Consider the following 26,515-nt stretch of genomic DNA (forward strand, 5'->3'; position numbering starts at 1 on the left):
TGAGACCAGCCAAAAAGTGCACTCATGTCTTGCCACAGATTGTATGGTGGTCATGCATGCCGAGTATAAGGATATTTCTATAGAATGTGGTCTGTGGTGAAGACCTGAGTGCCAAACGTTAATGCTAGTTGTTCTGCAGGGCTCCCAGACACCAGAAATTACAAGGTTGAAAGAGGAAAAACTGTGAGCAGAGTTATGAAAATACATTCAGGATTATTTTCAGATTTTCTCTCTGTGCTCCCTCTCATTATTTCAGCCTTTAATAGCTGTAGAAGACTTAAGGGAGCAGTTTCTCTAAAGGTAGCATATGAAGTTGTTATCTGCACAGCTGAGGCATCAGAACTGCTTGATGACAGCTAGACCCCATGCTGCTAAAGCAACTCTCACAGGGCTTCAGAAAGCCTGGAATGTTTTCACTCAAGTACCAAGTGTTTGCCCACTGGAGTAAACAGTGCCAACAGCCTGACAAACAACCCCTCCCCAGGAGAATTCACAGAGCCCTAGGCTTTCACAATGCCATCTGCATTGACATGCTGGTGGCCACTCTTTTCCTTAAACTTGTTCTCCCCATCTCTTGTAATCCTTTCCTCAGCCCAGTTTGCTTTACTCACATCTCAGCAGTCTTGCTTCCTTGGTCTAAGGAGAGACAATCTGTTGTTTCACTTCCTCACCCACTAATCCCATTCATTCAGCTTTTAGGCAGAGTCCGCAGGAGTGTGTCAACAGTGTGTATAGATGCCTGTATGTAAAGGTCGTGGAAAACAACAGCAGCACATGGAAACAAAAGCCCACCATGGTGGCACCAAACTGTTTGACTGACAGAGAAGGTCGCAAAGAGAAACATTCAAGATCATCTTTGCAGTCTTTCACTTTGATGTACTTTTCAATTTATAGAATGAATTACCAGCAAACATCAACATTATAAAGGGAAAATGGATGTGAGGTTTTGCGCTGTTCTGTGTGTAACTGCTGCTTGCTCACAGTGTACTTGAAGGTAATTGCAATCCATTATGGCTCCAGTTTGTGCATTATTACCTGTGTCCTTCCTCGTGTCATAACAGCAGAAGATGTAATGAGCTGACGACGTATTCTCTCCTGTGCTACCAGCCTTGAATGCAAACTAGGTCGGTGTCCTTAATGAGGAAGAAAGCACATATTTTTTTCCATTAATGTACAGACTCGATAATTCATTGAATTAGAGTTAGTTGAGATTAAATAGCACAATTGGAAGCTTCATAGGGGTATTTTGTGGTAAAACCTTTCCCTTAGTCTGCATATGTAAACTTTACTGAGCTTTTGTATTTTCTAACTGAAACCTGAATCATGATGTGCCAATATACTGTATTTGCACTATATTCCTGTGATCTGACTATTGGTTTCTTATCTTTGTAGGGATATCAAACGTCTGTCTGACAATAGGTTGTTGACGAGCATACAGACCTTTTTCAAACACCCTCACTGACCCCGCAGTATCAGTATCGAATGATTTGATTAAACGGTGACTGAGCAAACTGACGTCTCTGTCTGGGCAATGACTCACTAAGAGCATAGAGAGACTCAGAGTGAGACTGAGAATAAGCTGGAGAAACAGTGAAGAGGTATGTGGGTGGAGGAAATGAGACCGATCTGGGAAATGCCTTCCTGAAATAATGTCGGGATAATGACATCACTACTCGGGGGACATCTGAAAGTAGTCAAAAAAAAACTTCAGGCTTATTCACGTCATCTCAACTATCAGTCTGCTAACAAGACTGTTAAATTTTACTCTTGATCATAAAGGAACACGTGCACAGTGTGGGGTACATAAATAGCCGGTTGGTATTTTAAACACCGTGTAAAGTTATGAGCCTTTGAGCTAACCGCTTAACTTGCGTGGCTAATTTGTGAATGTATCCCAGTCACTGATGAATCGCATTAATACATGAGAACAATGGTTTTAACAGAGCTACCACTATGTCTGTGAATATTCGGTTTTGCTCACCACTTTGATTTGCAATTCAAATAGAGCTTCAGCACATTGCTGAGCTGCTCACATACAGACGAGAACCAGGTGATCTGCAAAACAGATGCTTTGAGTTCCCTCAAATCCCTGTGGTTTTCACCTTCCCCTTGAAGTGAGACACATACACCATGAGACTACAGGTCAGTCGCTATTGTTGGTGATCCCCTGCAGAGCAAAAGCCTGGAAGCAATGCAGGGTTTTGGGTGCCTTGCGTCTGCTTTAAAGGGATCACGGTGTGACTCTGGAACAAAGAGGGCGGTATGAACCTGATATTCCCTCAGCGTCACACAAACAGCCACGTCTTTCACACATTCAGTCTTTTCCCCCCCCTCCTCTGTCTTTGACTTCACCGTCTCTGCAATAATGTGCTGGTGCCCCTTTTCAATCAAGTGTGACCTCCAGCTGGGAGGGGATATACTTGGTTGGGTTATCAGTAGAGTGTTATACAGTGTTCTACCATACAGCAATATAAATGCTCCGTTCTTTGCTTAGTTTTCTTTGCAGCTTTTCAGTTTACATATTGATCACTGTAACTTCTCCATCTTTTTCTGCCTTCTCTTAGATGTAAAGAGGGACTGGTCGGACCATGCTCTCTGGTGGGAGAAGAAGAAGACATGGCTGTTAAAAACCCACTGGACGTTGGATAAGTATGGCATCCAAGCTGACGCCAGGCTGCTCTTTACGCCGCAGCACAAACTGCTACGGCTCCAGCTCCCCAACATGAAGCACATGAAAGTCAAGGTCAACTTCTCTGACCGGGTCTTCAAGGCCGTGTCGGACATCTGCAAAACTTTCAGTGAGTGAACGATCGACTCCTTTTCAGAGGAATAGAATGAACAGTTTTATTTTAAGTGGACATGTGAAAAGTTCTCATGAAGCCATTGTGAGATGAGGTGTTGTTGGCAAGTAGTTATGTATTTGAAATTGTTTCACTTGCAAAATGGGGCATGCAGTTTACTTATGCACACCCTGTTTAACTGGAAACTTCCTGTGGTGATAGTATTTTTGGAAAAGGTCTAAAATGCTCGACATCAAACATAGCTAATCATGCCCTTCCTCCCTCTTTGTTTTTATCCCTGGCAATTTGTTGTGTTTATTAAACACAGTCTAAGCTCACAGAGCCAAAGTGGTGTCTCCTGACTTTCAGCCCAATCTAAAGTCATGTCCTTGAAACCTGGGCTCCAATCAGTCTCACAATAATGTTTCGTAAACAGAGATTATTTATCTGTCTCAGAAACAAAGGTGTGCAACAAGGTACACAGAAATGACTCCTACTGTTGGTCACAGTCTCCTTCTTATAACATCAGTTCTAATTTAAGTGTCCTCCATGGCGTAACTAATGCCTAAAGGTCACACGCACACACTATAGATATCTGCTGATCTGCCAAAGATGACTGAGGTCACATGCTGGACTCCAACAACCCCTGACCTACTAACATCCACTTTTCTTCAGCTCAGATCTCAATCCTTGCCCCTTGCCCCTTGCCTCTGCCTCTCAATCACTATCTACAGTACAGTTTGAAGGTTTGAAAAAACTCCCACGCACGTGTATCCTTAGACAGGATCATAACACACCTGTTGTGTCCTGGTCACTGAACTGTGTTCGGCAAGTAGGATCCGGGGCTCCAGTGACAGGGTCTCCTTTTGGTATCGCTTGACTTAGCTTTTAGTTTAGTTTCTGCAGAGCATTTTATTTAGTGTAAATATACAAAGAAGCTTTTTTTGAAAATACGGGGCAGAGACATCTGTTATATTCACATTTACATAAGCATACATTTTAGAAAAACTTATTTTAGCTGACTTTGCAAGTTGCAAGATTTTATTTTCAAAAATAGAGAGTGGGGATGTTTTTTTTCCTTTTGCTGTAGATGTATGACAGTTTACAGTTGCAGTGACCTGGAAGCATTTTTTGTTATTTGGGCAGCTTTCAATTTGACAGTTTCCTCTGCATAGTTTCTCCTGCCTGCCTGTGAGCTGCATAGTGAATACGAGTGGACAGGAAGAGTGGAGGCCTGTCCAGCTGGCCTTTGTTTCAGACAGCAGAAAGGGAGGAGCAGGTATAGTGAAAGACGGAAACCAGATTTGATTCTTCTTTTTTTCCAGTGATGATGAGCTTGGCTTTAAGACCAGATCTAGTTCTCGTGTTTAGTTCTTCAGTCATTGGGTTACTTGTGCAAGTCTGCAAAACAGAAAGAGAAAACAGTTTTACAACTACCTCATGCAACAGTCTTTTACTTTGCAGTATTAACAAACATTATTCTTTCCTCCAAACTAATGTCTTGTCTGGTTTTTAGTCTCGCTAGAGCAATTGAATTCTGTCAGTGAACATCCAGCATAAGAAATCAACATAACACTCTCATTGTCATTACATACTTCTCCCATGTCCAAAGCAGCTTGTTCTTGACAAATGCACTCCATCTGGTAAGACTGGAAAAGAGAAGAGGGCTCAGCAAAAGGCTGATGTACTGTAATACACAAAAATCACTCAGTTCCACTCCTGTTTTGACCTTACATCGTGTCCTCTACTGCTTAGTTGATAGGAAAAAGAGGCATTTGGGATTTTCCACAATTAGTTTAAAGATAACAATTTTGAACTCTGTAAACAATTCAGAGTTCTCCAAAATTATATTTTTTCCACTTTTTGTAATGTCTTCTGTTTTGTGAAGAAATGCAACTACAATGCTACAGGGAAAACTTCTGTCACAATTTCCTGGCCCAATTCACACCAAAAGATACTCAGCTTAAAGTTTTAGAGAACAGAAGAAATTGTTGAATCTTCATTTGCTTAATGATGCAACCAATAACTTCGGTATATTGTGTAATTAAAGTTCAGACAAGTCATGAAATCCAACTCACTCCCCAATCCTGATGGATCAGCTAATGTCATCCCACAGTAGGGTGTACTGTTGTTAGCTGCCTTTCCTGCAAACTGCTTTGCACCCCACCAAAATTCCAGCTCCTCCTTTTGCTCACTGTGCCATCTTCACAACCTGGTTTCTCATATTGACTAAATATATATTCAGCCCACCCACCCACACACACACACACACACCCTCTAACACCATTTGTTCTGTGAGCCAGCAGACAGAATGTACTCTTCATAACTGACTAACACATGACTGGGACATTGGAGCCTGAGGTGGTGCAAATCTGCTGCCTCCCTTAGAAAAGCGTCATTTCAGACTAACAAGAGTCAAGCTGCTGCACTCAGAGCAACTGTGCAAGCTCTTTTAAACTACTGTGCGCTTGAAAACCAACACAGAGGGTTTTCTATGGAATGGCTAATAGGCCGCACCAGTAATGAAATGTTACAGTGAGCCATTAAATAATGTCTGGCAAAACAGATTCATGAGTAATTTGTCAGTAGCACCTCACATGAAGAGTGACTTTGAAGCAGACATCTGTAATTTTTTGGTCCCACCACTTTGTCCTCAAGAAACCTTTCTGATTTTTGTATGGACCTTAGCTCTGTCGTTTTGGTCCAGCAGAGTTATGACCCATCAACCTGTGGCCTGCTTGACTGGGCCCAAATGTGCTCTCAACTGTTGTCATAACACAGGAGTACTGTGGTTTGGCCTCAGCTCCATCTCCTAAATGTAAGTGCATCATTATCCTTTCTGAGTTGCCTTTTAGCACATATTTAGCCTTGTGTCTGACAGAGAAAGAGAACTGTCACTCTTCCCAAGCCACTAAGGCCGTTTGGTATAGATTGTCAAAGCCAGAGTGAAAAATAGTACAAGAGACTTGTGCCATTTTAAGAACTGAATGAACTCGTAGTATGATTTGACTTAATATAAACACCAAAAGTTTATCATTCCTTTATGTGTAATCAGCTCAATTCTTGAAACATATAATGCAAATGGTGTGTGTGTGTGTGTGTGTGTGAGTCTTTAGACCTGTGACTCAACTGCAACATCTAGCTTCCATGTGTGGTGACAGCAGAGCCTGTTCTGAAACTCATGTGAGCTTGGCTTGGAGCTGCATGAACCAGTTCTCCACTCCACCTGTTACAGGTGCAGGTTTGAAGTGCCCTTCAGCGCTCAGTAGATCTTCTGAGCTGAAGGACTATCCTCGCCACTTGTAGTCCTTTCCACTGGGAAAGGTTTTCCATATTTTATATGGAGGACCGCTACAGCACCAGACTGGTAGCATGTGAAGCAAAGGGCCCGGCTTGGTGGTGAGCAGCTAAAAAGAACAGAACTAAAAAAAAACAAAAAAAAAACGAGTCGCCAAATATCCTAGGCCTGTTGTTAACATACCTGGGCAGCCCGCCCAAGTAAAGCCTATATGTGGGAACTAGACCACCTATTCTTAACATTTAGGAGTATGCAAGGGAAACACAGGAACCAGATGATTCCTTTGTAATTTTTTGCCCATGTAGGTCTATATCAGTTTATACGGCAAACTTAAGTGCTGTAAAATTAGACTGTGATGATGTTTGTGATTCTTCTGCGGCTGGTCTTACTCACTGCAGTGAATCATCTGTTCCAAAGAGTAAATCTTGCATGCGCTGCTGGCTCCCAGTCAATCCTTTTCCTCTGGCTTCAGGCCTGGTTACTGCCACAAGTCAGCAGGACAGAAGATTGGGATCTTATTGTCTAGGTGTCATTTCTGCAAATGAAAATCCACCAAGCCTTTGTAAGCATTCTGACCATCACCCTCCTCCTCTTTCCTCCTCCTGACACCAGCCAAAAGTGGTGAGCGTAGGAGTATGAATATGTCAGCAAAAAATTAACTACAACACTTGCCCGGGATGAGAATTGGCATTTCCAAGACCATGGTTGTCAGCCAGGAAAGGGTGTACTGCCTGCTCTGAGTTAAGAGTGAAGTATTTCTTTAAATGGAGGCATTTAGCTGTCTTGAAGCCTGGTTGCCAAGTACGAGGAGAGCTGAGCAGAAGATCAGCAGGGTGATTGATGTAGTTTCAACAGTTATGGAGATAATCTACATTCCTACCACCTATGGCCACTAACTGTGGTGGGTAGTGACCTAAAGAATGTAATCATGCATACGAGCAGCATAAATGATCTCCTGAGTAGATAATTTTTCTGGATGTCGGTGCATTTTAGTGGAACAAATTTGCACGTTATTAAGCAGCCACAGATTTTTCCAGAAATCAGATACACTGCTGCATACGTGTACATGTTTATAGTTCTTAATTAAATGAAGTTTTTGAGCTGTCTGGTTTTGACAACAAACTCAAAGTAGTGTAAACAATTGAAAAACATGGCGTTAACTCATTTCATTGAAATAATAGAGATCGATTACATCAGATGCATTATCTCCCCCAGAGTTTGTCATGCTAATATTTATAATATGGAAAAGTTCCCAGTGTTGATGATAGGCTCATAACAATTAAACAGAGTTAGGTTGTAATTAAATGCCACATGGTTCTGCAATGTCTCACAAAAAGACACAGTCCTATCCATCTACTTGCCGTTTGATACACACTTTACTGTGTATATTTGCCTCCTCGGGGGCTAAAGCGCAGCAGCAGGCCTGGAACTCACATGGCTGTATAAGGGCACGGGGACTGTGCTCGTCTGTTACAGCAGAGTGAGAATGGGGGAGGAGGGAGGCAGAGAAAGGGTGAGCTCCCATCTGGTAGTTCTTAAAACTCCTGGAATGCTTTTGCTTTAGTTACACAAACCAAACAAGCTTGCACATCAAGCCAAGACGTTCTCTCAACCCTTCTGCCTGTGCTTTCCACAACACCTTCTTCAGTTACTTGAAAAAAATGATTTGATTCAATAGATATGAGAAAATGGATAGCTATGCACTTGATTACATAAAAATATGAAATATTGCTCTCAAGTATCTGCGTGCTCGTCAGTTAATATGGAATCCTCGAGAAAACCAAGTCCAGCTGTGGGTCCAGATGTGCGTTGCTTCTAGCCGAGCTCCATCTATTCTAGTCCTGACACATTCTGGCTGTCTCACCGCCTATATCAGAACCGCCCCAAGCCATCCTAAAACATCATTTCTGCTGCTGCTGAGTGATGGTTCCCTGGCCTCCAGGCCCAAGGGAAGGAGGGAAAAGAGCGAGAAGCCAGGGAATAAAGACTGCTCTGTTTTAGTCATTATATTCAATATGGCGGGTGTCTTACTGTCCGAGTTGGATCTTGCACACTTCTCTTCCATTTGCATACATGCAGTTACAGTTTGGTTCATTTCATCTTTATTACCTGTTTGTTGTGAATAGTTTTGGGAGGGTTTTTGGCGGGCAGGGGGGTAAAAGTAACGCTACCTTACTATTCTCCAATGTCGGCTGAATTGTGTTATTAATGTGTGTTGGAGGAATTGTCTAAGGAAGAGGAGTAGGAGGGCGATGGAGGATGTCTGCTCGGTCTCAGCTGGGGATTAAAGTTAAAGCAAGATTTGTTAGAGCCCTGAGAAAAGGGATTTACAGTATTCCACCCTTTATGTGCACAGCTGTCTGCATCTGTTTCCCTTTGCTTTTTTGTCCTTCTTCCCCCCCCCCCCCCCCCCCCCCCCCCCCCATCTGCCTCTCACCTTTTTTTTTTTTTTGAGATTTGGGTTGGTTTAGTGTCCCTATTTTCACCTACTATACAGCTTAAAGTCATTGAGGTCATGTGGTTTTATTTCAAGCCTATAGTTGAAAAAACACAAATTACTGTATGGTTTTGGGGACTCTATGACATCCAAGCCTGTCTGTCTTTGTGTCCAAATGGCTTTGTTGCTAGTCAAGGTTTATGCTTATGTGACATTGAATGGATCTTCTTAATGTTTCTCCCCAAAAGATATCCGCCACCCAGAGGAGTTATCTCTACTGCGCAAGCCCCGTGATCCCAAAAAGAAGAAGAAAAAGTTGGAGGAGACAGAAGAAGATGATCTGGAACTGGAGGGTCCGATGTTAACACCTGGATCAGGTGAGCTGCTTCTATGGCTCGTTAACAATGTTTCCTAAAGAACTCCAACTGAGTTTGGAGTTGTTAGGAACAAAAATATTTCTTGATGAATAAAGCCAGGGTATTTTTGAGTTCATATTCCCAACCCATGAGTTGAAAGTTTGTATAAACCTAACCATTTAGGTTTTTACATTCTGATCTGTTTTTAGGTAATCAGGAAGAATTTTCACTTTCTTTTGTTGTGAAAAACAATTGCGCCTATTTTCCTGGGACAGCAGGTTGTATGGCAGGTTGTGCTGGCCCCATGAAGCTTCTTAGATTCTTTTTTGTATTTCATGCACTTGCGATTTAAAAAAAAAAAAAAAAAAACACCCACCCAAAACACTAAGATGACCCGAGTTTGGTGCGCCCTGCTTCTCGTGACCAAATATGAATGTGTGAGTTTGAGGCCTGCATGGGATCTACAGCCCTCGCTCTCAATTCCTTGGCAGGGAGGACTAAAAATGGCTGAGATTCCACACATAGTTGGTCACGCTGCCATTTTAAACCCAAACCAGGCTACAGGAGTGCAGTCATACTGACCCTCCTCCCTCCTGATGGGAGACTTACAACCATCTGAGCAGGGAGGAGCAGAACAAAACAGACTGCTGTCACAGAGTTAGCATTAAGCAGAACTGCTAACACCATCAGACAGGGTGAATGAGACTCTTTGTGCGATTAGTCTTTTCTGCTCTGCAGAGTCAGCTCTGTGTGCACTGAATGACTATATAGACTCACTAGTTGCAGGGATAGCAGCCTGAACACTCATTGTGAAAAACAAATTCTCCTGAAATACAGATTTGGATCTAGGGTTGTCAAAAAAATTGATACTCGGATACTATTTGATACTAAAAATGGCTCTCAGATTAGATACTCAACCCGGCAGTGCTGTCTTTGCCTCCTCTAGTTGACACAGACCTTCAAAAAGCACTGCTGCAGATAGGCAGGCACACAGCCCCTCCCCTCACTAGTTGAACACATGAACAGTAAGTTCAACACTGGACAACACTTCAAGGAATTTCAAGACATTTTAAACGGTTATCAGAAACATTAACCTGGCTACTGGACTCATAAAAGTTTGCTGTTTAACTATTAGCATTTACCTGGTAGCTACATTAGCCTGCTGTTAAGTTATCATTAAGGTGCTAATGATGATGCTAATGGTGGAACTAGGCAGGAATCGTTATCAGTACCTGCCCGACATTAATAGGCTGTGTAAATTGTGTTAGACTAGCACAATTATTTGTGTCTAAAAAGTGTGTTGCTCTACCCCCTAACAGTACGATTTGATCAACAATGAAAGGATGGTGCCAACTCACCAGATGCACAGCACTACATCAGACAACCTCAAATTTTGCACTGCTTAAAATGATATAAGATATTGTTAAATATATAAAATAACATTGATGTTATTGTTGGTTTAGTTCTTATCTTGTAGAAAAGAGTCATGTGTCTTATTTTATTTTCCTCCCATGGTACTAAGAATGCTATTGAGCATTACTTTGTATCAAGTTTAAAATTCTAGTATCATTACAAACCTATGTGGATCAGAGTGAACGGTGTATTTATTCACTCATATATTTAAACGTAATGAGTGATTGAAACTGCAAAAAGCAGTTACTTCCCAACACATCGACCATGCCCAGAGTTGCATCACCACATTTTAAGGGGTGTGCTACACACTCCTCTACGCCTTTGGTTTAGATACATTTTGTTCCCAGTGGGTGAATGTGGTCAGAGTATTAGGTGGTGAGGAGAAACAGAGTTTCGGTAGGAATGTGGAGAATCTGTTTACTGTCACCAGTCTCCGTGTGTGTGTGTGTGTGTGTGTGTGTGTGTGTGTGTGTGTGTGTGTGTGTGTGTGTGTGTGTGTGTGTGTGTGTGTGTGTGTGTGTGAGCGCACACACACACATCAGATCGCAGATCACATGCTACAGTCAAAGTACATTTTATGGCCAAGTTGTAAGATGTTATTCCGTCCCCTCGTGAGGAAGGGCTGGCCTCTTGGCCCAGATCTCCTGATAGAAATCACAAGGCTTTGAAAAGATGCAATCAGTACCACAGAACGACCTTTATCACATTTAGAACTGCAATACTTAGTTAACCAATTATTCAATCTACAGGAAATTAATATGCAACAGTTTTATTAGTCTTTTCACAATCCACCTTTTTAAATGCGATTATTATATTTTCTCAATAAGCTGATAAAACAACACATTTGATTATAATACCATTCATAAGAACGCGACAGTTATTTTAACACTTTTCTGAAGTATTTGAGTCCGATTGAATGTTTTGGAGATACTCAAGCTTTAAACAGATCATTTTGCCTTTTTCTCAATGTCTTTTTAACTGATTTATTACTGCCGAGAACGGTAAAAGAAATACATACAAGAAATGTGTGCCTATAGAGTACCTAAACACATGCAAAATAGCCTATGTGTACTGTACAGTGAGCTCCACACTGATCTCAGAAGCAAATGAAATGGGTGTTTGTCTAAACAACAAGTCCATAATGGGTACATGACCATTTATTTCCACTTGTAGACTGGCAATCTTTTTCCAAAACCTCAATCTCTATATTTAAAATTACTATTTAGGAAATGTCTCCACACTCATTTGACCTGCCTCACGTAATTGGTCATTTTTGGTAGAAAAACCATCCTCAGCTGTTGTTGTTACACGAACATAGACACGACGCTGCCTGTGATGCCAGTTCAGCAGCTCCCAGTGGAGCGGCTACGCCTTGGCATGCCCGCTGTTTGTAATCGTCTGTCTTGTCAGTGTTGAGAATGACAGACCTCGAACGGCCTTTACTTTGTAAAAATGTGCTGCACTTTATACATGCAAGGCTGGGTCATTCTGACCAACGCCTTGCCTGGGTTTTCAATCAGTCATGCTGCGTTGGATGGTTATGAATGGGTGGATGGAAACTGCAGAACTTCACTAGTCATGCCAGGGCGATCTCCCTCTGTGAAGAGGGTAAACTGAGTCATCCACTCTGAGGCTAGCAGTTGGCAGTGTCTGTGGAAATGCCAAAGATATACCCCATTCTTGTATTCCTCAACTGTTGTCTTTTTTCCTCTGTTTCCTTCTATGCCTGTAGAGTTTTCTGTGTCTTAAATCTGTCCACTTGAGTTGATTTCTACCCGTTTCCTTCCCTCTACATTTTCCTGTCTTTCTTTTTCTTACTCTTTCTCTTTTCATCCTAGCCTCTGAGATAATATACATCGGACCTGTGAAAGGTAAGCTTTCCCCTTCCTCTGTCCTTTCTTTTCAGCACTGCTTCCTCAGCATTGCCTCCTTATTCCTCTCTACACCCCACAGCTGGTGTGTTAAGGTCACATGACATATGTAGCATTTAAGACTAGCAACCGAGTCACCTGACTGGTCCTCCTAAGGAAGTCAGCTGATTCGGGTGGTGTCATGACAAAGGCTTTGCGCCCTTTTAGCAATTAGCTCATTGCTCACTTTTCTTAAAGCTACTCCAGGGGCCTGCTCACTGTGCCTGCAGGATAGCCAATCACTTGCTTGAGTATGCAGATATGAGATGGTTGTTATCGGGCAAGTTATATGTCGGACATTTGTGTTTTTACCCATAAACTTGTGTTCAGAATTAAAATCACATGCTTATAATCCTATCTGCATGCTTCAAATAGCAGCCCACACAGGAGCGCTGTAAAAACCAAATCCATGACAGTTCATTTATTGACCACCATCCCATGGTTTACTTGTAGTCTCAACAGCTGATGGTGGTCCTGCTCCTTCCATCTAAGCCCTCTATGAATCACTAGTGTGGGAGTATTAGGGAGTAAAGTCATGTTAGCATTCTTTGTTTTTGCACCAGCATTTGAGATTCAATAAACAGGATGGAGGAGGCTCCTTTGTGTTATTAATGGAACTCCAGCTTTCAATTTATACACACTTTCCCTAGATATTTGGCATTCCCCAGGGGACCCTACGGGTGATAGGATAAGTCTTCTTGACCTGATGAACTTTGCATTGGGAGGAAAACCTTGAAAGAACCACTGATCACCCTCCCCCACAAGGAAGGGGAGGCCATAGCCAGCAACATGTTCTCATGACCTCAGTTTGCAAACATAAACATCCACATGCACACTCACATACAGAAACCAAGCCCACTTCCTCATTTCAGAAGGGGTTTAATGGTTTAGCCAGTGTTGCTTGACCCTACAGAGGGAGAGTTGGAATGGAGGGGAATGAAAATACTTTGGAACTTGGACTAACAGGAAATGCAAATAACTTCACTTTGGGGGCTTTTGTTTGTAGCCAGACTCCCAAATTAAAACACTGCAGACCAAATATACATATAACTCAGCATTTAAGTTGCTTAGACACTTAGTTTATCAAAGGTTTTTTTTTATTTAGTTATATTCCTTTAACATGTTTAAAAGATATTCAATGTATTCTCCTCCAATATTTTTGTACTCTCTCTCTTTCTCGTGGGTAAATTGTGCTGTAGTTTGCTGTGTGCAGTGCATTCCTGCTGGTTTTTCTTTTGGTCTGTAAGTAAATGGGTAAACCTGATCATGTTGTGCATCACCTGCATGCTGATCAACATCTACCCCACCATCAGCAGGAGGGTGGTGTTGAAGTCACTCATCTGCAAAGTTTGTGCTGGTAGTCACATGGTGTTTTTGACCACTATCTGGTCAGGCTAGGCTGCATTTGCGTGTGCTGAGAAGTCTTCACTCTTCCCCCTCAATGCTGTGTTAGTGACTTATGTGTACTTAACTTGATTGTGAGTGTCAGTATTTGGAAGTTTTTTGTGTTAGGTTTGTATTTCTGGCTCCGCAAGGGAATACGGTAACTGATGGTTATCTTTTTTCAGGGAGCATCTACTCTAGTCCAGGCTTATACAGTAAGACCATGACCCCCACCTATGACTCAAGGGACGGCAGCCCTTTGTCACCAACTTCCGCCTGGTTCGGAGACAGTCCCCTGTCAGAGGGCAATCCCAGCATCCTTGCTGTGAGCCAGCCAATCTCCTCACCAGACATTCTGGTCAAACTGTACAAGCCCCAGTCCCTGCTGGACAAAGCCAAAATCAATCAGGGGTGAGTTAAACTTTGCCTAGTGGTTTAGTTAAAAAAAGGTCGTTAACAGACAACATTTACAAGAGACTGCTTTCATGTTGTGTGAAAAAATAACATATTCTAATTAGCTGTAATCCCTGTTTGTACAGGTGGCTGGACTCGTCCAGGTCTCTCATGGAGCAGGATGTAAAGGAGAATGAGGTGCTGCTGCTGAGGTTTAAATATCACAGCTTCTTTGACCTCAATCCAAAGGTAAATCATACAGAAAAAGCACAGCACATTGTAGTCAGTTGAGATAATTATTGAGACCCTGCCATGCCGAATAGCTCTGTATCATCATAACCTAAAAGCACCAGATATAAGTTATTATAATCATAAAGTAAGCAGGGATACATCCAGCCATTAGTTGCCATGATTTGGGTAAAAATATTTGTTTAACACTGGCCTGTAGAGCTTACGTTCTATATCTGGTACCGATGACCTGAATGGGGCGTTTGAAAGACTAGTTATTTGATACTTTTGTATCATTAATCTCATACAACCTTTACCTTTGACATCACTGTATTCAAAGTTGTCCAGTTTGCTCAATAATATGGTTTGATGTGCCCACAGTATGATGCCATTCGAGTGAACCAGCTCTATGAACAGGCCAAGTGGGCCATTCTCCTGGAGGAAATTGAATGCACAGAGGAGGAAATGATGATGTTTGCTGCCCTCCAGGTAAGAAGGTTGAGTGTTTGCGTACTGATACAGTTTAAGTTGGCAAGGTATGAAATTTAAAGAAACGCTGACCTTTTTTTATTGGGTGGAAGGCACGCTTTCTTCTCAGCTTCAAGGTAATGAATTGGATAGGATTGCAGCTCAGAGTGAAGCTGTAATGCTGAAAGCCCTGTTGCAGCATGCAGGCTAAATCTTGATTATTGTGTATTGTTTCCTATTTAGTTCATACTAATAACAAAGTAAATAGGCTTTTAGATTTAAAGAGAGGTTCTTATTACAGAAGTGTACTCGTCAAACAGTTTGAACCCAAGAATTATTACGTGACTCTCGGTAAAACAGAAACACAATTTTGGTCTGGGTGGACTTTAAAGGCACTGGTGGCATTGGATTATTGGGTTTTGAGACAAGTTCAAAGTAGATCAGTAGAAATGACAGTCGCTAGAATGGATATTGGCTCGAATGGGAGTGATGTACAGATTTGAAGCTCTTTTACACCCCTAGGTTTCCTCATGTACCATTGGGGTGGTGTTCCTTCTATTTCTGACCCCCATAAACTGTGGGTGCCAAGACCTGAGGACGCCACCCTGTCTTCACCCTGAGGGTAATTATAGGGCATCTTGGAGCACAGGACCCCATACCTCAGACCACCCACCCCAGAAAGACAAGGTCTTGTAGACCTGTTCACATTCCTTTTCCCACTCTTTCACTCTGAGGTGTTAGGTTTGTTTCGTCTGACCAGTTGTAATTACACTTCACTGGTTTCTTCTTACACTGCACTGGGAGAGATGCTAATCTAAGTTGGGTGTTTGGGCCGGTAGGTAGACTGTTGCTGCCTATCTTTTAGCACTTTAGTAGCTACTACTGCGTTTCAGTCTTGGCTTTTAGCTTAGGTTTCACTGTTGACAGATACTAAGGTCTAAATAAAGAGCAATGATTGTCCAACTCTGGTATGCAGCTGGCTGGACTTAGCATGCTGTCACCCGGATGTATCACTATGGTAGTTCTCAAATATGAGGTAATCAGTGGTCAAGATTAGTGATTGACCTCATAGTCATGGACTTGGGACACAGGTTGTAGTCAGTACTTCAGCAGATAAAGAAGTAACTCTGATGATCACACAAACAAACAGAAAAATGGGAAACACTCCTTCACAGAGTTGCATTTTTTAAAGATGAGCCAGAGGATTGGACATCATGGCAAGCTCTTTGTCCTACAATATGAAGCCTTAGCCAGCTAAATCCTAGCTAAATCAGCTAAATCTCTATCAAACGCTGCATTGTATCGCTCACTTTCTTGACAGCTGTTCATTCATATATTGGTGGGGGTTGCTGATGGGGTGACATTATAAATACCATTTATCTACAAGCTAAATTTGGTATCTGTGACTCACTGATGGGTTTGTTTGTGGGGGGTTTGTAATAGAGAACAATCTCTTACTACAGTCTTGCACCAGTCCTACATTCAGTATACACTTGGTAAAAACAATTTCATTGCCTATAACAGCCTGACCTCAGTGAATCTTTACCAGTAACTTTAGCACACTTCTCTTCTTTAGACAACTTTCTTTATCTTCAGCTTCTTCCAAAAAAAACGGCATAGCTGGTAAACTCAGTGGTGTATGCTGGCAGCACTTGCTAACACAAATGCCATCACATCTTAAAGTATTTATATGGCAATTATCACAGATTGTTTTTCCTTTTTATAAGATGTAGCTGGAGCGTTTATGCACCGGTAGCACACAGCAAAACTTTATAGAAAAAAGCAATACTGTTGACCATGTTGGTGCAACAGATAACAAGCTGCTAACAGTCTATCTCCACCTCACACTTTCTTTAAATCCCCGTGTCTCAAGTGTTTTATTTTAGACCTGGAAGCTTTAAGGGAATGGACACTTTAGTAATAGATTACAGGTTTCATGCTTTTAACCAGAGCATCGCTCTTTGTTTCATTCTCAGTACCACATCAACAAGCTGTCAATCATGTCATCAGACAACCACATGAATAATAGTGAGAAGGAGGTGGATGAAGTGGATGCAGCCCTGTCAGATCTGGAGATTACCTTGGAGGGAGGGAAGACTTCCAACACACTGGTATGAGACAAAACCACTGGTGCTTGAGTGTGCACTGGGCTTGCCTGCATCCTTTTTGTCCAAATGGGCGTCATTATGTGAATTTGTTTTTCCCAATTGTGAAATCTTGGCATCAGTTAGGTGCTTTTGTTTCTACTTGTGACGAAGTCTCCTTTCATCAGCACTCATAAACATGACAGGAAACGCACAAAGACAATGCAATGCACTACAGTTTGCTGGAAGTGCAAAATTTCACAGTTATTCAAAAGCTCTGCATCTAACAAAGAGCTGGGGGTTCTAAGGCCCCACTGAAAATATGTCTCTACTGTTACAACAACTTCTTGAAACATGTATTTAGCTTATCAGAGGAAACTGACCTCTGAGATATTACATAAGAAGCCAGCTTACTGTGCTGAGCAATGACATTGAAAATGTACAAAGTCAAGTGTGAGGTCATTGTTTTGTGTTTAATCCTTTCCCTTTTTTTCTTTCCTTTTATTCACATATATGTATGTATGTTAAAGTGTTCCAGGCTTATTTTAACAATAGCTTTCCCCTTTCTCCTAGGGTGACATCACATCTATTCCTGAGCTAGCAGACTATGTTAAAGTCTTCAAGTAAGTCCAGTGCCATGAGGTTAAATGCACCTTTACTATTAGCAAAACCACTAAACACTGCATGTTAGTCTATGCAAGATTACATTTTATCCAAAAGCTGTTGACTATGGCGGGACCATTCTCTGGCCAAGTAAGCCTGTTTTTCTATTTTTTTATGAGCTTAAAAGGCAACCTGAAAGCTCAGCCTGCAAATATTCTTTGGCAAAAAATCTAGAGTGATTATAGTTGGACCAAGCTTTCGAATCATATTCATTTTTGGCTTGAAGCTTTTGCTGACAGGCAGGTGGCCCCTTGGGTGGTTGTCTCATAAAATGGGGGGTATGATATCAAGAGGCATTTCCTCTTTTAATGGTTTTCCACAGTGCTGGCTTCTTTCCTATTCATCTCGCTGACTTTGCACTTGAGAAGCTCTACTTCTTTTCCTTCCCCTCCTTTGTACTTATGATCTCCCCTCCCCCGCTGTTCCTCCTCACCACCAATAAAGAAAATGGTTGTTTTTTCCTTTTTTCTTTTTTTCTCCCACCTGAACTCTGACATGTCTTCTGCTTTTTTTCTCTCTAGACCCAAGAAACTGACGTTGAAGGGCTACAAGCAGTACTGGTGCACATTCAAGGATATCACAATTTCCTGTTACAAGAGTAAAGAGGAGGCACATGGGACACCTTCCCATCAAATGAATCTTAGAGGTGCAGAGACATCCCTAGTTGCATAAGAGTACACACACACACACAAAAAAAAAACCCCTCAATGTCATGCCCATTTATTTTTTCCCTGCAAATAAAAAAAATCTGAGGTTGCATGTCTAAAGAACAGGCTCTGACACTTGACCTCTTTTTCCTGCCTGCACCATGCTTTTCTATTTGTAGGCTGTGAGGTAACGCCAGATGTTAACATCTCTGGTCAGAAATTCAACATCAAGTTGCTAATCCCTGTGGCTGATGGCATGAATGAGATCTGGCTTCGGTGTGACACGGTGAGGCTGAAGTTGGTGCACCCTTTAATGCGCTGTCTTATTCCTTTTTAGAGTTGGTTAATTATGACTTTTCATCTCCAGGAGAAACAGTACGCCCACTGGATGGCTGCATGCCGCTTGGCCTCCAAGGGGAAGACCATGGCGGATAGCTCATACAACCTGGAGGTCCAGAACATTCTGTCCTTCCTTAAGATGCAGCACATGAACCCTGACCTACCCATTGAACCAGTTGCTACTGATATCAACCCAGAATGCCTGGTGTCTCCGCGCTACCTGAAGAAGTACAAGAACAAACAGGTAAGCCATGTAGTCCAGGTTAGGATCTGTTTACAGCAATGTGGAGGTTAAAATGGTAGAAATGTTTGGTAAGGGGAAAAAAAGGGTTATCATCTAGTCTAGTGTGTGTTTTTAGAAAAGCTGATTACATGGTTGAAAGGTTGAAAAGCATCTGATTCATTCCAGGTGGGGTCCTCCTAACATCTGAGTTGTTTAAATACCTGTTCCTCTACTCCTCCTCTCTACATTTCTACCCACCACGTTCTCAGCTCTGTGATTGTAGACAAAAGGACTTAAAGAGCAGAGAGTCATATGGATACATATCAGATGCAATGGATCAGAAAACCCGTTATTATGGACCTCGTTATAATCTGGTGTAACATTTAATCATTAACGATGAATGTTCTCAAGTGTTATGTAGATTTGTGTGTTTGTGTACCCTGGAACAGCTGAGTACACAGCTGCCATGGTCAGGGATGGGTGAGGGAGCTTATTCACTCAATCTGGATTTGTTCTTATCGTAGTAGGAAAATACAGTGGTGCTAGGAGGCTAGAATGATGTTGGGAAGCTGCTGCTGGTACAGCAGGTGACGACTCAAATATTATCTGAAGCATAACTTTAAGTATCATTGATGTCTGGAAAAAAATTGCTCAAAGAAATGAGGGAATAAAGGGGTAAAAATGGACGTAGAACAGGAAAGGATCTAGGCAGGTTTGAACCATAGGAAACCAGGAATGTTATTAAAAGCAGTTGAAATAGAAATTATTGACACTCTAGGAGAAGTTAGACTTTGTTAGTCTGTGCTGCAAACTTCCTATAGGTTACCACAGTACAAAGCAGTGTTTCTCTTTAATGCTCCTTTCATAGAGGAAATGTGCATGTTAAGAGATCAAACACACAGCAGTACTAAAAGTCAGCAGTTAATCCCAAATTACAACAGCTCAAATTTAAAGTTTCAGTTCTGTCTTTCTATTTGAGCCTGACTCGCTATCTTCTTAGTTTAGTCAGGAAATCCCTTAAATATATTTGGGGTCACCCACATGAAATTACTTCCACATCTATAACAAAACCTACTGATAAAAAAAATAAAATCAAAGAGTTGATTTAGTGTCAGGTAAAAATGCCATAAATGTGTGTCACTGCCCAACCTACAGTTTACCTGATGTCACTGAGAGACAGAGAAGAGTCCTAGCTCACTTTGGCTCATCTTTTCCTGCACTATTTTAGAGTTCTTTACATTTTTCTTACATGCTTGCTGTATAACTTAATCAGAGCTGCAGTTGTGGCCAGTGACAAAAAAGGGGTGTAGAAATAGATAAGGGTTTTTTTTTTGTTGGGGGGGGGGGTTACAGAAAAGAAACACTCTGTAGCAAAATAATTGCATGGAACTGGGGCTAGCTTAAATAGGAAGGTTTTTTTCCCCTTTTTGTTTTTTGAGTATTAGTAGTAATAGCACAGGATGTGTGTCTGTCTGTGGTCCTTTCTGGCACAGATCCAGTCTCGCACTCAAACACAGTCTAATAGATGATCTCCCTGGGCATAACATTAAAGCGTAATGGTGTACAGTCCCTTGTTCACACACACACACACACACACACACACACACACACACACACACACACACATATGTAGTGGGCGTGGGACATCCGGAAATGAGCCATGCTTGGGAATGTTGCGCGGGAAAACTGTCTGGGATAAGCCCATTAACTCTTTGGCCAGCTGCAGCCCCTCCCCACCTCCCTTAAACTGGACTTCCTGTTGCAAGATTTGTCAGAGTAGACTTCTGTGCTGCATCTCCAGCCAGATACACGCACACAGGAGTTTTGTGATTACGTGAGTCAGGGTGGTTTCTGGATAAATGGGTTTATTTTAAACAGAAAATAAAGACCTGCAGCTTGGAGAAGCCCAACACCTTTCACTGCTGCTGTCACACATCGCCATCTTGTGGCTGACAAAGATATTACATAGAAACTGACTTCAGGGTTTTTTGGTTTGTTTTTTTTAATGGCTCATTGTGTTTACAAAGAACAGGCAGGCATGATCTGACCTAAAATCTGCAGTTACACTGCCCACTTCCTTTATGTGAAAATGTGTGATTTCCTTGATTGCAGCTGTACTTTCCTCCTCCTGGCTGAACGCTGCATGCCCCTTTAGCTCCACAGCCTTCCTCCCCGCTTTCTGTTATTACAGTCATGTCCTGCATTGTTGTTGTTGTTTTTTTTATCTTTCCTCTCTCAACAGTGATCTTACTGTCTTCTTCTCTTTGTCCAAACGTTGTATTCCTTCTATCTGTATGCATCTCCTTCATTCCCATCTATCTTCCCATACCTACCTCTCCTCCTCAGCCAGGCTATATCAGGGACTTGGTAAGTTGTGTCCACTGGCTGCTGTTTTAAGCTTTAGATACTTGCATGATTGTTTGAACTCTGAACAATTTATGTATCTGGGTTATCAAACCTAACAATAACTATAGCAAGTCATAGTGGCCGCCATAGTAGATGGTATAGTTTCTGTATGTCACTTGTTATTAACTCTAACAGTGTTCTTTGGGGTGTACAAGATAAGAAAGTAACACATAATTGTATCAAGTGAGCATCTGTGTGGTGTGGGGCTATAAATATACAGACTGAGTGAAACAAATGGACCATGCAGGTCTTTTGCATGTTTTAGCTCATTTAACACACAGTCCATATGCAGCATTTAACGTTAGCCTCACTGATGTAATAGAGCAGATCCTTGTGAAAATGTTTTTAGACTGATGAATAGTTTAATGTATTTTATTCTTTCTTTTTTTTTAATAATATGTTTAGCCTTTAGTTAGATGCTTATTTTAGTTCATGTATTTCTAATATATGTAAAGCAGAGCCCAGACTGCTGAAGATAAGTGATCCATCACGGTAAATCTAATTTACGTATTTTATTGTAATGCAGTCCGGCAGAGACCACTAAAGCTTTTCAAGTGCATTAGAGAAGCTGTGATGTTCAGGCAGCTTCACTGCAACCTTTTTAATGTATAAAATGATCAGTCCATGATGGATTACTTATCTTTAGGGGAGTTTACTACTCATTCTCTAAGTGTACTGACAGAAATGGTAGAATCCTTGTTTTGGGCTATGTGGTCATTTTGACTTTCTGCTCCTGTGCTCATGGTAAGGTTTAGGTTACAGCCTTAAGAATCATGTAGCACCACTGGAGGGAGGCACACATGTGTGAATACATGCATGCCAATTCACACAGTTCACCCTGAAAGCTTCCTTAAGTTGGCTCATTAACCTCAGTCTGGGTTCTAAAGCAGACTCGGATTCATAATTGTTTTCTAGCTGTACGTAGTAGACATTCACTGTGAACGTTCACTGGTTATTGACACCCTGCTCTGAAAGCTTTATGGGGTTAACCACAGCTTGTTTACACTTTAAGCGTGTGTTAAATTGGTGCATTGGGTTGTTAGAGTGTGGTGTGTGGGATGCATTTGTTTACAGTCATTAGTGTGTATGTTCGTGAATACTTTAAATGGTGGGAGTAAATAAAAAATACATTAAAAAAAAAAAAAAGTCATGTGTGTAATGAGTGCGGTTTTGTTTCTGTCAGATTTCAGCCCGGATTCTTGAAGCCCACCAGAATGTGGCCCAAATGAGTCTCATTGAGGCCAAGATGCGCTTTATCCAGGCATGGCAGTCCCTTCCTGAGTTTGGGATCACTCATTTCCTTGCAAAGTATGTTTGTAACAACTGACTAAAGATGTGTCTTCATCCAAAAAAACTCATCATACATACTGACAGTCACATATTTAGTCATTGTATCAACACACTTTCATTCCACAATAGATTCTAACTCTTTTCTTCTTTGCAGGTTCCAGGGTGGAAAGCGGGAGGAGCTGATCGGTATCACTTATAATCGTTTGATCCGGATGGACGCCAGCACCGGAGATGCCATCAAGACATGGCGCTTTAGTAACATGAAACAGTGGAACGTCAACTGGGAGATCAAGATGGTAGGAAACCCACATAACTGCTTTACCTTTAGTATTACCTTCTTAAAAACATTATTGGAACATGACAGGCACACTGATTCGATCAGATACAAAATTAACACAGTGTTATAAAACAGAAGAGGCAAATTTAGCTTCCTTTTAACCTTCTTGGATTTATTTTGCTGGTTTGTTTAATTGTGTTTGATAATTAAGTGAATGACTTGAATTTGTTGATCTATTAATCTAGTAAAAAGGGTGGAAGTCAACAGTGAAAGTTCTTTGCATTGCTTGTTGTGATGTTAGCTTAGCTGATCACACATATAAAACGACTATGTCAGCCAAAAAACGACTGATGTGACTGATGTGACTGATGTGACGTGCTCTGTGTGCACAGGTGACTGTGGAATTTGCAGACGAGCCCAGTCTTTCATTCATCTGCGCCGAAGTGGACTGTAAGGTGGTCCACGAGTTCATTGGTGGCTACATCTTCCTGTCCACGCGTGCCAAGGACCAGAATGAGTCTCTAGATGAGGAAATGTTCTATAAGCTGACAAGCGGCTGGGTCTGAGCTGTTCCAGGCTGCCAGGGTTCAATGATTGTAGGTCAGGGGCCAGGAGGGGGAGTGGCTGGAGGTCGGGGGGAAACCTCAATATATGAATTTATTTTACTTTTTCTTTTTAATTGTTTAGGTCTGCGCTGAAAAGCCCAGAGCAGCATGACTATTGCCATGGTTGACGCTATTTTTAAGGTCATAGTTTTTTGGAGGTTTTTTTGCATTAATGCTGACAAGGTCATTTGTTGCAACACTAATATTGTGGTGGATGCAGTTCAGATGAACTCCAGTGGTTGAGCAGAAAGCTAAGTTTGTCTGTTGTCCTACAACCACCTGTCTCCTCTCCTCCTGGACTGGCCACCAACTTACGTCCATGACGACCCTTTAACACCATTCAAACATCAGAATAAATCCCAAAGAATCTTTTTTCCCCACTTATTCTTTTTCACTTTCCTTTTTTCTCTCTCTTTTGGAACTGGACTAAAGAGGCTGACATAACAACGTAGATAAAAATGTAATTGTAGTGCCTCAGGGACCTACAGTTACTCATCCTAAAAGGTGGTTATCAAGAGTATCTATAACAGCAGAGGTCAGTCGATCAGATCTGCATGTCCATCCTGTCCACTCTGTGAAAGGTTTTTCTTTGAAGTCACGTGTAAGTGCACTTGTGCAGTATATAGTCCTGTTTATGAATAAGCTGTCCTGAACTTTCCGTTTATTTTTTTGCTTCTGATTTCTGTCGTTGCCTCACAACTTGTGTCCTTCCTGTTGAGTCTCTCTGTTGATTATGTTTTAGCTGACAGGTTTGACATTGTGAGATGTACTCTGTATTTAATAGACCGCTAAAAATGAGAGCACACTACAGTTCAGTGCAACAGCATGAGCATCAAGTGGGTTTGAGTTATCTGGTTTCCGGCTGATGTAAATGTCCTTGCTGCAGAAATGTTGATAGAGTGTAGCGCTGACTACAACCGCCTACTAGTTTTTTTTTTTAAAGTAAGGTGTAAAAATTTTCAGTTAGAATGTTCAACTAAGGTAATTAACATGCCTTTAAAACATGATGTCTTTTTATATTTTCCAAACTGTAAGCAGTCTTCTGTTTAGACAAAGCTTAAAGTGCACAGATTTTATGCCAGAGAGCATTAACACATCTGTTTATGGCTCTTCTTCTGACCACAGTTTTAGGTCAGCTTTGAACGGCATCCTCAGATCTGAAACCACTGATGTCTCATAGCGTAGTGCATGTACACTACATAACAGGAGGGACATTATCACATATCCCTTGTACTGGCTTTTACATTAACGCTATTTTGTTTGTCACACCATATAGTATTATTACTATTATTATTATTGTTGTTGTTGTTATCGTTATTATCAGTACACACCAGCAAAAGGTCACAGAGTTTAAAAAATAAATATGCAAACTTTTTTTGTTCTGTCCTCAGTATGAAGGATCAGTAAATGAAGTATTTTTTTTGTAACTAATGTAAAAAAAACACAAACATTTTTATAGAATTGTACAGTTTTGTTTTGTTTTTCTGCATTTTGGGGGTTTGCAGGTAAGCCATCTGTCAACACGTGTAGTAAATGTGCCTGCTCATGTTGTAGTCTTACTGAGTTTCAGATGAAGATATATGTGAATATATATGAAGATAACACTAGTCTCAAACTCCAGGTTTGGTTAAGAAGTTCTGTTGAGTATATATATTTTTCTAAAATACAGATACACAAGCCTTTTTCACTGTGCCCTGTCTCCCCCCATTTCTGCTTTCTCTTCTACATTTCCATTTGTAGCTCTGTCATTTTTAGCTCATTTAAAAAAAGAACTGACATTGTCATTGATGTGCTTTTTTTGCTGCAAGTTTGACTCTATGCCATTTTAGGTTACTTCACTACTTACTATTTGTCTGGTATTTGACACAATTGAAGTGTGCAATTAAATAATGTCCATATGAAGGAGAGACAAATCAGCAAAAAAAAAGAAAAAAAGAACAGAGGTAAGCAAAAACTGTTCTGTTAATTTTTAATTTCTCTGACTTTTTGTTTGCCTTCAGTGTCAAGAGTAGCAGTGCATGTCCTGCTGTTCTGTTTTCTGACTGTAAAAATGCATTTATTTAAAAAAATGAATAAAATAATTTTTATTTAATTACCTGTATCTGTCCTTGATTTGACATAATTTGCCATTACAATATAACATTTGCACAAAAGTAAAATATGACATTAAGGCTGCAACAATTCGTCGTTATAATCGACGACGCGGAATTTTATTGTCCACACGTCCTATTCTAAAAAAAACAAAAACAAAAAACAACCCACAAGTGTGTTTCTTGTACTTGCAGTACACTGCAGTAAGCTATATTCTGCTAAGACTGCACTCAATACTACAAAGAAGAAACTAGCGCGAACGGCAAAACGAAGAAGGAAGGAAATGGAAACAGGTTTTTTAAAAAGTGAAAACATTTCACAGTAAACAAATGCAGACTGTGTAAAGTGGAGCTTTCCCACCGCGACATCACTACTGCAGTGTAGCAGAAGTGGCCTCAGAAGGTCTGCTCGATAATGTTAATGCAGCACTACGGATGATATCTACAGCCACGCTTACCGAGACTGATCTACAATACGGCAGCAGTGAGATGCTTGGCTAGAAGTTGGCAAGTGGATCTGAGGGCAGACCATAGCAACCTCCTCCCCCTGAACAGGGTCCAGTAACCATCACGGTGGCAGACATCCAAGCAAGGGTCTCTAGTATGAAGAGCATGAACCAGGCCCCGACATAGTTCACGCCTATTGGCTGAAGAAGCTGACTGCACTCCACGAGCGTCTGGCAGCACAAATGAACCAGCTGCTAGTTGACGAGAGATACCCGGAATGGCTAACCGAAGGTCGGACGGTCCTGATCCCCAAGGACCCCAAGAAGGGACCGGTCCCATCCAACTACCGACCAATAACCTGCCTCAGTACTACATGGAATGTAGTACATGTCAGGCATCATATCGGCTAAGATGAACAGGCACATGGGTCAATACATGAGCGGGGATTGGCAAGAATACCAGAGGCGCAAAACACCAGCTACTAGACAGAACAGTCAGCTGAGACTGCAAGACAAAGAAGCTTTTATACATTAAGTGAAGTTGAGAAAGATTATACTTACGGAGTTTCCCATTGAAACATAAACAAAAACTGAACCTTGTGATGAGGATACAATTTCCAGTTGCCGAATAATATACCCAACAAACACTACTTGAGTTGCAGCGTCATATACAAGTGTACTGATTATATTTCTCCACCAGAGGGCAGTCTACAGCCATCTGTACTGCCCATGTTTCTCCTGCAGTCCAGTGCTGGGTGCATTCTTAACCAAAAAGAGCT

At 41.4% G+C, this 26,515-nt stretch overlaps 1 protein-coding gene across 4 annotated transcripts in view; it reads left to right on the forward strand.

Annotated features, from left to right (window-relative positions):
• The window catches only part of fermt2 (FERM domain containing kindlin 2), a 36,932-nt gene extending 11,640 nt beyond the window's left edge, over positions 1-25,292 (forward strand). Inside the window, exons 3-17 of one of the 4 annotated variants that reach the window (XM_080871424.1) lie at positions 2,565-2,798; positions 8,764-8,892; positions 12,123-12,155; positions 13,763-13,988; positions 14,117-14,219; positions 14,580-14,687; positions 16,643-16,777; positions 17,324-17,373; positions 17,935-18,059; positions 18,240-18,346; positions 18,428-18,643; positions 20,969-20,989; positions 22,212-22,336; positions 22,473-22,614; positions 22,988-25,292. In XM_080871424.1, the coding sequence (XP_080727550.1) occupies positions 2,565-2,798; positions 8,764-8,892; positions 12,123-12,155; positions 13,763-13,988; positions 14,117-14,219; positions 14,580-14,687; positions 16,643-16,777; positions 17,324-17,373; positions 17,935-18,059; positions 18,240-18,346; positions 18,428-18,643; positions 20,969-20,989; positions 22,212-22,336; positions 22,473-22,614; positions 22,988-23,161 (1,928 nt within the window). In that variant the 3' untranslated portion in view covers positions 23,162-25,292. The remainder of the gene's footprint in view (positions 1-2,564; positions 2,799-8,763; positions 8,893-12,122; positions 12,156-13,762; positions 13,989-14,116; positions 14,220-14,579; positions 14,688-16,642; positions 16,778-17,323; positions 17,374-17,934; positions 18,060-18,239; positions 18,347-18,427; positions 18,644-20,968; positions 20,990-22,211; positions 22,337-22,472; positions 22,615-22,987) is intronic. The other 3 variants (XM_080871425.1, XM_080871426.1, XM_080871427.1) reach the window with 3 other exon arrangements.
• The last annotated feature ends 1,223 nt before the right edge of the window (positions 25,293-26,515 follow it).

The sequence above is a fragment of the Rhamphochromis sp. 'chilingali' genome (assembly GCF_963969265.1).
Source record: "Rhamphochromis sp. 'chilingali' genome assembly, chromosome: 21".
Lineage (NCBI taxonomy): Eukaryota > Metazoa > Chordata > Actinopteri > Cichliformes > Cichlidae > Rhamphochromis > Rhamphochromis sp. 'chilingali'.